Raw genomic sequence first — 12,274 nt, 5'->3', positions numbered from 1 at the left:
CATTGTATTTATTTATTTATTTATTAAATTTATATGCCACCTATCTTGCTATCAAACAAATCTGGGTAATTATATATTATATTTTTATTGCAATTTCCAATTTTCCCTTTCATCTTTATATTTTAGCTTGATGCATGTTTCATTTCAATAAATCTATCTGTAGATTGTCCTAGGTACACATTAGGTGTAAAAGCATTCTGTATTTTTCTAAAAGCCTATAGAATGACTAACCAGTGATATGCCTAAAATGTGATTAGGCAACACACATCTAATTCTAAAACCAAATTAAATTCTTTTAAGATTCCACAAAAGTCTTTGATAAAAAATATAAATCCTTACCCAGGGCTCATCCGTTCCCTCCCTCCTGCTGAAAGCTTGACAAAAAACAGAAGTACAATTATATCACCATTGCAATTCCATGCTAACAGCAAAATGAGAGCATATTCATTTCAAGTTTTTTGAATAAGTGTGAATTTCCCCGTACATAAAACTAGACAGCAGAAGGAAATTCAGAGGAAACACAATATTATGTTTTGCTACTCAGTTTTTCTCCTTTGCAACTTCACAAGAAAAAGAGGAAATAAATATTGATTAGCAGCATAATCTGGGTATATTTGTTCTCTTGTTTTAATTTAAATTCTCTTCTTGCCACAAATATAAACTAATATTTTTAAAGTTATAGATAGAAGATTAATTGTAAAAGACTACTACTATACTGGCATCTGCCATAATGATGCTTTCCATTTAACTTTATTTTTTCCTTATCAATTTACAATACTCACTGCTTTAATAAATAGATCATAAGATTGACTCAAACTTACAAAAATAGGAAATTCCTTTAAACATTTTGAAGTGATTTCCATCGTATAATCAACAAGCTGGTAAAAAGCACACACAGCAGATATCCATCCACCTTGTAATGAAGAGATAACAGTCTACAGCAGGCATGTTAAACTCGCGATGTCATGTGATGTCATGCAACATATTGTGACTTTTTCCCCATTGCCAGCAATGGAGTGGGCACAGTTTCGGTGTGACGCATCCGGCCCGTGGGCCGAGTGTTTGACATGCCTGGTCTATAGTAATATATTACAGATTACAAAACTTTGGTCTCTTTTTAAAGCAATACAGGAAAAATGTGCCCAGGAACTAAAGAAACAGTTCTTAAACATACATGAATACAACATAAGCATTCTGCCACTATTGCGACTAAAATTGTATTAGTTCCTTTCCCTGTGAAAAGGCTATTCTTGGGGGGGGGGGGAAGGGAAAAACTGCCAACGTTTTTAGTTCGTACAAACTTAATTCCACCCCCCCCAAAAAAAAAACCTGGGAGAGAGCTCAAAGTTTCTGACTATATTTTAATGCAATATTGATGGTTATATAAAAACTGAACACTTAATGTTTTATACTGACATACTATCTTTATATCATTCAGACATGCATGCTAAAGATAGAATGGTAAAATTGATATATGTGGCTAATGTTAATGCTAAATTATCATAGCATCAAAGCAAACAATAATTTAGTATTAACATAATCTAGTCATACTTGTTACAGACCTTGTTGCTATATAATTGCTATTGGATTATGTAATCGTGCATGCCTTCTAGAATGATGTTCCCCCAAGATTCAAACAGGTGCCACTCTAAAGATATTCTGGAACCTCTATTTGTTCAGGCCTTCGAGTACACTGAATGGTAATCTCCTGTTTGTAAAGTTTTACTTTGTTTTCTGTATTGCTCCTATGTGATTATGCACTAATTTTTGCCTTTTTTCTGCATTTTGCCTTTTATGCTATTCTGTTGTTGCAAATTGTCCAAGTCAGTATCCAAAGAGAACGAATATATATATTAGATTTAATATCTCATTTAAAACTGATTAAAATTAGAATAATTTGCTAACTGAATACGAGGCAATAGTTTAAACACTTTCTCTGTATACAAGTATACTGAACTTTACAAGGGAAGGACACTTAGCCTTATATAGGTGGGCTCTGCTCAAGGATTACGGTACTAAGTAACCCATTGGTCCATTTGATGGGACAAATGACAAAATGAGTGACACGACATCCTCATTCCAAACCTATTCATTTTCTTTTTCTTATTAGATGTGTCTGCTGACTAGTTAGCCTTCAGGTCACCATCATATAGGGACTTTTCCATGCTAGGCAAGGACATCTTAACAGGAGATACATCATTACTACTCTTACTCACAATAAAAATTGTTTATATTGTAATTGGCTGATATATTCATAGATAGAAGAATCATATGCTGTGAAGGGTCATTGCTGATATCTGACCTTGGTTGTTTTCTTTCAGACATTTCATTACCCAAACTAGGTGATGTTATCAGTCATGCTAGTAGCATGACATCACTAACAGTAATGAGGTTACCTAGCTTGGGTATTGAAACATCTGCAAGAAAATAACCAAGCTCAGAAACCACCAAGGACCCCTCATTTCAACCCTGAGCTACAAATATTCTCCTTTATTGGAAATATATGTTGTTTTACACATCAAAATACATTTAAAATCTCTGCAGAAATAATATTTATATATAGTATATTTCTCTATTCTTTACGTTTTATTCCAGATCAGGGTAAAATACCATATTTTAAAGATGTGGAAACAGGTGTTAGTTTCCAAAAAGCAAAGTCAACTTTTGATTTATTGGGTGCGTACTGAGGATCACAGCAGGTGTAAGAGCTTAACCAATATGATATGTTTCACAGTTAAGTTGCACAAGTTGAAACAAAAGAGACAAAACAGATGTATAAATGGAGTAGCATATTGTCTTAGTATGAAACATTATACAAGCACCCTTATTCACTCTAAACTAAACTTTTTATATCATAGTTGATTCACGGTGATTTAGTTATCTTACCGGTAGTTAAAAGCTATATTGTTTTTATCAACCTACTTACTCCTTCTTAATGTAAGCTTGAAAAATAGAAAGTTACAATAAATGTGTAAGCAGCTCACAACAGTGTAGTCACAGAAAAATATAGTATTCATGTCTCTCTCTCACACATATATAAACAAAAAAAAACCATACACATCCAGAATAGGCAGAAATACTTATATTTTGAATTCATACAGTTGCAATTGTCTGGATATGATTATGGAGTACTTAACCATTAAAAGGCATCATGCATAAAACCGTCGCTCTTTGAAGCAAATGAATGTTGTAAACAATTTATATTTTAACATCGTTACTTAGTGACAAATTGGGAAAATCAAGGTTTCCTCTACTTTATTTATATAGAATCTAATCAGGTATGTTTATGTTTCTTCTACTGTATAGCAATTTACCTATATGAATTGATACAGAAAAACTTCTATTCTTGTGCTTGAGTCAAAATAATGCTATCAGAATCATGATTTGATTAAATTACAAAAAAAATGAAAACATTACAACTGCTTTCCTTCTAGCTCTGGTATAAAGAAACAGTTGAATTAGGGTACATTTTTATGCATATTACCCCTGTCATGACTCCATGTTAAAATGGAGATCTCTCTCTCTCTCCCATAATAAAATGTAATATTTAAAAAAGTTTTTAATTTACTGCGGTTCTGAGCCAAGTTTTTAAATTGATGGTTATTGATTTGCATTCTTTGCTAGGATAATAAAGCTGTGTAGTCAGCAAAACACAGCCCAAATAAAACTTTTGACCTGGGACAATTAAGGACAAAAGAGTGTTATACCAACAAAGTTTAAAAAATTGTTCACAGCAATAAAAACAAGGTTAACAGACATTTAAATGTATACACTAACTTTAAATCTCTTTATTGAGACATTTATAATAGATGACAATAAAAATAATAAAGCATAACTACAATTATCAAAAATCTGTCACTGACAATTACTGTCAAAACTTGCTCTAGTGTTTGCTTCACACTAAAACTGCAGAAGTGTAGAACTACATCAAGTGGTGTAGTATCACAAAGTTTGTGAACCCATGTGATATGTAGATTAAAATGTAATTATTAAAAACTGAATATCATCTCAGTCAATTGTAATTCCAATGAAACCATCAGTTTACTCACAGAATTACACAAATATGCTTATCCTAAACAATTCAGGATCTCTTTTTCAAGGATACTGACAGACACAAACACTGTTAAAATGCTCTATTTCTATTATTTCTATACATAATATCTTAAATTAATATTTTTTGTTTTATATATTCAAACCTGACAGTTTCCTCCTAGGAAATATTAGTTGAGGTAAATGATAAAATACGTCAAGGTATTGCTTGAAAATCTAAGTACAGTTGATCTTGCTGAGATAACTTTTACCATGATATTCTACAAACAGTCCCTTCCTCTTCCACTGTTCTGCATGCAATTCTCACTAAATTGAGAATTTAGTGAGTTCCAGTAAAATGTTATAAATTCTACTATTGCCTATAGTTTTCTTTCCATAAATTATTACCAAATATATATTGGGTTAAAATTACATCAAAATTTGGCCCAAAGATTTTTCACTATGGTCCACTTCTATTCATAACATAGATAAACCAGAAATGAAAATTTAAGAAATGGTAAATTATCCAACATTTAGATTGTTGGCATTTACTATAAGGATAAATATAAACTTTTCAATTATCCATTGGTTAGGAAAGTTTATAGATCTTATCCATGATCCTAATCCATCTATACATTCATGTATCTATATCAGTCTATATTTTGAAACACATAAGAAAAAGTCACCATAATATCTCATAAAATTTCTATAAAGAGGATTAAAAAGCTGGAAAGCTTTTTAAAATTAAATAACTATGCCACATTGATACAAGACTATATTGTCTGTAGAACAAAACTTTCCAATGAGGAATAAAAATGATTAATAACATGTAATGTTTATACCTTTTTAATGGAAGTTTTCATTCTTAACCACATTTTATTTGTAATTCACATAAGAATAAACTTGAAAAAAGGCAAATAAAAACTGATCACAATGAGACTTGACTATAATTTTGAAATTGTTCCATCTGAATCAAAGACTGTCTACTTCTCAGGGACTGGTTTATATCCCACCTTGCCGGTAAAAAACATTTCATTAAATAATGGAAATTCCTTAAGCCACATTACTCAAGAATTTAAGGGAAAAGAAAGATTCCGCTAGTCACCTGTCCTGTTTTTACAGAGCAACAACTAGCTGCCCCACTAAAGGCTAACTCTATCAAATGGGTTATTTCCTATTCTGCAGGTGTGAGAAATGGTTCAAGGGAATAGCTTTCATGGGATTATAACAATTTTTTTGTGGTCAAACTGAATGATTTAACACCTCAGGTTGCCAGATAGAGGCATAAATCGAAGAATAGGGTTAGGGTTTAATAAATTTAGGTAATTTTAGATTTTTTTATCCAGCCTTTATTACTTTTATAAATAACTCAAGGCAACATACTCAATACTCCCCTTCTCCTATTTCACCCACAACATGAACTCTGTGAAATGAGTTGGGCTGAGAGAGAGCACTGGCCAGCCACAAAATCACCCAGCCAGCTTTCATGCCTAAGGGCAGGACTAGAACTCAGAGTTTCCTGTTTTCTAGCCTAGTGCCTTAACCACTACACTAAACTGGCTATGGTTATACATTCAAGATTGAATATTCTGCCTATTCATTCACCAGGGCATTTCACTTCCACAAAGATTCCAATTTGCTTAGAGGAGGACCCTCCAGGACTGATATAAAATAATAGGCTTTACATCTATACAGTTACAATACTTCCATACAGACACATTAATGTATACATGGTTCTGTGAACACTCACAGCTTATGTTGCAAAGATGGATTTGATCCCAAGCTCAAATTCTTTAGAAATGCCACTTTTTTCAAGTGCTAGGAACTCACAATCAAAATGCTGTAGGACTGAATTGTCCTTTTACCTGGCAGTAAACTAAATTAATGTAATTAAACTTGAACCCATATAAATATTCTTGCATTCATATATATATATATATATATATATATATATATATATATATATATATATATATATATATATATATATATATATATATATATATATATATATATATATACTTGTCTTCATCCATGCCAATAATTCTGTTGCCTCCCTCCAGCAATTTAACACACAGTCAATAAAGATGTGTTTTAAAATTGTCTTTCTTCCAACATCTTTTTTTTTCTTCCTCCCACCTTAAAATCTCTGAATCTAATTTATAGCTACTTACATTATAGCAGCAGGGGAAAGAGTTGTAAGGTTTTTATGCCTGCTTTAATTATAACTTTTGCATTCATAAAACTGTGCCTTCACCAATCAGAGTGACTGATGTAAGCAAGATGGAACTGGGAGGGAGGAAGAGTAACAGTTTATGCTGCAGGATACACACCAACTTTTTATTCCTCTGCAGAAAAGTGCCGTAAGTGTGTTTTAAGCTTCTGTATACATTTCTATCATAGAAGACTGACTGAATAGCCACAGGATAAGACAGCACCACTAAAATCCTGAAGACTTTTGCAATTAAGAAGATTGGCCTACAACCGATACAACCTCCTACTTACTTACTATCCAGACTGGACTGTCCAGTGCAAAGGCACCAAACTAGTTCTTCTGGTACCAAATACTGCCTTTATTTCCAAACCATGTGCCTATCCATGTGGGTTGGAAAGAGAAGGAAAGAAGATAGTTACCCCAATAGACTGAAAGTTATCTGAATCAGGAAAAAGTGAGAAGATGGAGAATTGAAGTTGCATAAATCATACAACACTGTAAAAGCTTTAAAATGCTCACTACTGGACAACCTGAAGATTACAACGAAATGCTTTCATAAATCATCCATTGTTTCCAGATTCAAAAACTTGCATCAGTTTCTACCTACTCATATTACTCTACTCGAATTAGTAGAAATCAAGTTATTTTATATAGTCTGATTTTTCCGAGTTGAAAACGGGCAGGAGAAAACTTTAAAAGACTGTAGAACATTTTAAAAAAAAGAATCGTATAAGGAGCAGGATTACCTGAAGAAAGACATATCAATCCAAAGAGATAGTAGACATGAACAAACTCTGCAAACATTGTCTCCAGGTGGTGGAGCCTGTCGATAGTCTCATGCCAAACGGAAAAAGCTGATAGTTAAAGGGGGGAAAGGGAAGACTTTTCCCCTAAAGCTTCCAACGCTTTCCAATTTGTAAATCCAAAATTAGCTGAACGTTAAGCGGCGGTGTCCTAAAATCATCCCTAAATCGACTGAGGAGAAGAACAGTCCCGGCTTCTCAACTGGAGCTTCTATGGTCAGAACGGCGGCGAAGAGTTTCCGCAGCCCAAAGCTTTTGTTTTCTTCCTTCTCCCAGGTTATCCTAAAGGGACTTTCCTGGCCGCGCCGCGGGACCATCCGACAAGAAAGCGAAACACAAAAGCTTCGCGGTCGCTTCCTCTCCCTCTGCTGGAAGAATCGAAAACCAGCCGGGTCACCCGTGGACCTGAGGCGGCGGTCCCCGGGATCTTTCGCGGGACACTCAGAAAATGGGTAGCGGAGACCGGTCCGCTCCTGGCGAAGAGTTGCTAGCTGCGCCTCTGGTCGAACGCACGGCGGAAAGAAACCGCGCTCTAGTAGTAGTAGTAGTAGCAGCAGCAGCAGCAGTCGCGATGGGTCCCATCACTTGAGGCAACGAGCCTGGACCGCGAAACAAAGCAGCCTCATAGCAGCCACAACGACGAGGCTGCTCCTCGAATCCGCCACCGTTTAGGTCCCACCGCTCGTTAGAGCCAAGAGCCTGTCCGGGACTATCCTTCTTGTTACTCAACCGAAGACGGGCACAAAAGCGAGAGACAGCCCAGACAAAACTTCCAAGAGCCGCCGCCTTTCCCTCCTCCTCCTCCTCTCCTCCTCCTCCTTTTCGTTCTCAAGCCAGCCCCTGGCAGAGAAAGAATGTAGTTCCACACCGCCACTCCGAGGGGCCTGGTGGAAACCTTTCTACGTTGAAGTTGCAAGGCATCGCGTTAAGGCATGCGGTGAAAGCGCCCAGCGGTTCCTTGCTTCGCTGCTTGCAGGTCTACTACAGCTTCGGGACACCTTAAAGGCATCGCACTTCCCTAACTGTACCGCAATAACATTGCAAACAGGCCTTGACTGATGCAGTCTTGCTCCCCTTCCGTTTATTACGATGGGATAAACGCCACCTAATCGGAAGACGAAGGGTTAAAAACTCCCCCCCCCCATGTAATTGGATAACAAAGGGTTTACTCGTTTGGGGATACCTCGACTGGCTCGGAAGAAACCATTTTTTTTGGTACTATCATCTCCCCGGAGCTGTAAATGGAACATCCCAGTTTAGGATTTCAAACAATCCGCCCGGGTAAAAGTTGTAAACCTTTAATTTTCAAAGCTGAATTTGAGAGAAAACACGCGCGCACTAATAAAGATCAAGAAGAGGGAGACCTCCACCATATTAGGGTAAAAATCAAAAATAAATGCAAGATCAGTTGTGAAACCTGTTTTATATTGCACCCCCAACAGTGCAATTACAGAAACATTTACTCAGAAATTCCCATGGAAACTTAATATGTCATCGGATGTTGACATTCAAGTCAATAGGTATAATATTGCTGCTTAAAATGATCAATTACACAGCGATGCTATACTAGCAGAATCATGACCATAAAAGATGAAGAGACACTATTCTTTTGCTGGTGGCAATTTCTTCATTGGTGGTTTCCAATCCCTCAAGCATAGTCTGAATATGACTGCAAATAAACCTGTGTAGTGAGTTCTTTGGAGGTAGCAAGCGAGACGAGAGGTTGCAAATAAGAACAGGACTGAAACAGCCTTATGCGCAGCTACTTATACAGTTGGCCACTAGGTGACGGCCAATAGGAACCAATTCCTACCCCAAATCCTCCAATGATCATCTTGGAGACAGCTTGTGTGGCAAGTCAGTGACCGTTACACAGACACACCAATTGAGCAACCTTAAGCAACATTCAAAAGACACGTGAAAGCAGTTCAGGTAAATCCCAACACATTACAAAAACAGTATGGAAAATGGGCTTTTTTTATCACGTGATTGTCCGTATTACTAGATATCACTAATGAGGAAGTGGTTAGTATCACAGGGTATTAACTTATACTAAAAACAGAATGGCTTCATTCTAGAGAGAAAAACAAAAGCTCCCCCCCAAAAAAGAACATTGTTATGCTTCATAAGGATTTGAAATAATCAGTCAAATCTGAAGCAAATTACCATTGTCTATGTACTGAAGTTGACCACTACCAAAACTGCAAGTTCTTATTATTGCACAAAGACCACTCATTCAGCTTAATCTATTGTAAATCAGATTGGAAGCTATGATACAAGATTGCTAAACATCACTGTTTTAATCTGAGTCTCTTTTAGACCTTCACTATTTATAGGATAAATGTTAATGAATTATGGTTTAATATGCATACATATGGATTCATATATAAATGACAATGGGTTAGTATCCTTTAAATTCATGAATTCATAATTAGACTGGATAATTTTCTATAAAGCTCGAGAATCACTTTTATTACTTTTAATGCTGATTGTGAGTCCACTTTGGATCGTATTGTGTTCCTTATAAATACTTCTCACAGAATTTCTGTTAGTTTCTCTTGTGACTGAGAAGCATGGAACAGTTTCCACGCATCATAAAATACTGAAGAGGCTATTAGAAAAGTTGGTGAGTAAATAGGTGTGATACAGTGTTGTATGTTTCCTTTCTGGTTCATTGGCCTGAAAAAATGAAGTTGCAATGTTTGTCATGAACCAGAGGTTTGCAAATAAACAGGTTTGTATTTTACAAAAAAGAACTTCATAATATTGTACAAAAACTGGGGAAACATTCCATTTAACTCAGCAAACCCTACTGAGTACTAGATTTCATCCTTCAACCTAACTATCTCCAGTTGGGAGAACTATGACTCCCTGAATTCTCAGCTATTTCTTGAAACTAGAGTTCTGTCATCAGGTTTCACACGCTACTAAGCACATTTAAAATTTGGAGAGGGCAAAATGGCACCTACGCTAAATGACTTTTAGAGTTACTGCTGCTTTCTAAAATGGTTACCACTATAGGTATGGCCAGGTGTTGTAATTTACCAGAAGGCAAACTTTTCTGTCATTTCTTCCAGCTTACCACAATGTCCTCTACTATTCCAGCTGGCCTTTCTATGGTTGTGTTTGTGCTCTTTTAAAGAATAAGTTGAGCTGAAAGCACCAATAATTTTCATGTTCTAAATATTAGAAATAGAATGTTTAATGGTATTCTTGAAAATAAAGATGATGAATTGGATTTTTATTTTGCTTTGCAGGATGCTGCCTTTTATTTATTAGAAATAATCTCTAAAATATTTTAAATGTCAGGCAAGATAAAAGAAGCCTAGAAGGCATTAATTAAGCTATATAAGGATGGATTTGGGCAATCTGGAGTGCAGCAGGTGGCACAGATTATATAGTACTGATTTATTTATGTACTTACGGTATATAACATATAAACATATAATTACATGCCATTTTAACAATTGTAGATATATTAATCCTAAAGATTTAGTTTGCACATTACAAGTATGTTATATTATTCCACAATTGTTAATAAATTCTGCAGAAATATATGACTTCAGAGTAAATAACCAAGTTGTTGCAACAGAATAATATAATAATTGTGCAAGCTAAGGAGAAGCCATAAATAAATTGAATAAAAATTTCAGCTGTCTCTTCTAGCAGGTTAGAACAGTCTCCAGCCAAATTTCAAGCATGAATAAGTTTACTTCAAAAATTAAGGTGAAGTACTCTGACAAAATGTGTGTTCACAGAACATTAAGGGGAAACAACATTCATATATTTATATTATCGTAAGCCTTAAACTGATTCCACTATTTTTTCCCAACTATTCAGGGACTTTGAGCCAAATATATACTTGCATTATATTGCATAATTTGATATAGACCAATTTCTGCAGACTTAAAAATTAAATGCCACTGCATTCAGTGAAAATTATTCACAGATAAGTATGCATAGAATCATTTCCCATGTTAAGAAGTTGCAGAATTGTGTTCTCTTCCAGTGCATTCTTATATGACTTTTCCTGAATATATATTTGGATACTAAAAATACTAAAGACTCTTTGAAGGCTATATTGATTACTCCAAGACCAAAGCCTGATAAGAAATCCAATGACAAGTGATACCATACTAGGGCTGCAAAAATATAGGCAGCACTGGTGATAATCCAGAACCCAAGTTTGGTTGCCCGATTATTGAATAGGATTTCACTTATCATAGCATCACAGACAAAGGATCTTTTATTTTAGAAGCAATTGCAGTAAGAAAGAAATCTAAAAAATGAATGCTAACCTAATGCATCTGGAATCAAGAAATGGACAAAAAACACAAAAATAATTGCTTAATGAAAGAAGAAATCTTCCATTGTTTATTTGAAAATAACTGGAAAATAAAATAAAATAAGAAAGAAAGAAAGAAAATAAAGAGGAACACTGAGAAAGATGACAGAATGTGAAACAGAATCATTTATTAGGCTGCATTTGAAAGTTTTTACTCAGACATGACATGGAGACAGAAAAAATTAAAAATTATAAGATAAAATGGGTATAAAATTTCAAAGAAGCCTCCAGTTTGCGTGCGCAGCGCTGGCGGACACGCAGGAAGAAGCCTCTCACCACTGTCTGTCTTTCTTCCTTGGAGGACCCTGCAAAGGGTTAAAAGTCGCCCTGGAGGGGCGACTACCACGAGGAGGTTCTCTCTCCGATCACAGAAGGGCGGCAGCCCTCAGTTTGATCCAGAGTTGCTCTTCTGACCCGAAGAAGAGATTGGTCGTTAACATGGCCGATCACTAAGCTGTTCCCTGCCAAAAGCCAAAATCACTATCAAGCACAACAAAGCAATCTGGAGGATTTGCGTGAGATTTTACCTTTCTTACTTCCCTAATTACTTCCTGCAAATCTTTTCCCCACTTCTTGAAAGATCAGCAACTGCTTACTTGAATTAAAACCTTAAAGCCTCAAAAGAAATCAAAAGACTAAACTAAATAACTAAGCAACACTATTTCTACTTCTGGAATTTTTGGGCTACTAAAAAGTTTTTTGGATGGAGTCACTGAAGCAGTAGGCGTGAGCTTAAATGGACTCCAGAAGATGGTAGAGGAGAGAAAGGCCTGGAGGAACATTGTCCATAGGGTCGCAATGGGTCGGACATGATTTCACAGCTAACAACAACAAAAAGTTTTTATTGCTTATTTCTGCGTAGACCTACTACCCTATTTACTG

The 12,274-nt window shown here is 35.6% G+C and overlaps 1 protein-coding gene across 1 annotated transcript in view; it reads right to left on the bottom strand.

The window, feature by feature from the left end:
- Nucleotides 1–7,757, bottom strand: part of ROBO1 (roundabout guidance receptor 1) — a 230,309-nt gene extending 222,552 nt beyond the window's left edge. The window contains exon 1 of the mRNA XM_083362042.1: nt 6,991–7,757. Coding sequence (XP_083218168.1) covers nt 6,991–7,048 — 58 coding nt within the window. The 5' untranslated portion in view covers nt 7,049–7,757. The remainder of the gene's footprint in view (nt 1–6,990) is intronic.
- Between the last annotated feature and the right edge of the window lie 4,517 nt (nt 7,758–12,274).

The sequence above is a fragment of the Vipera ursinii genome (assembly GCF_947247035.1).
Source record: "Vipera ursinii genome assembly, chromosome: 4".
Classification (NCBI taxonomy): Eukaryota; Metazoa; Chordata; class Lepidosauria; order Squamata; family Viperidae; genus Vipera; species Vipera ursinii.
Note: the sequence above shows the minus strand (reverse complement) of the source record. Positions and strands in the feature narration are given on the sequence as shown.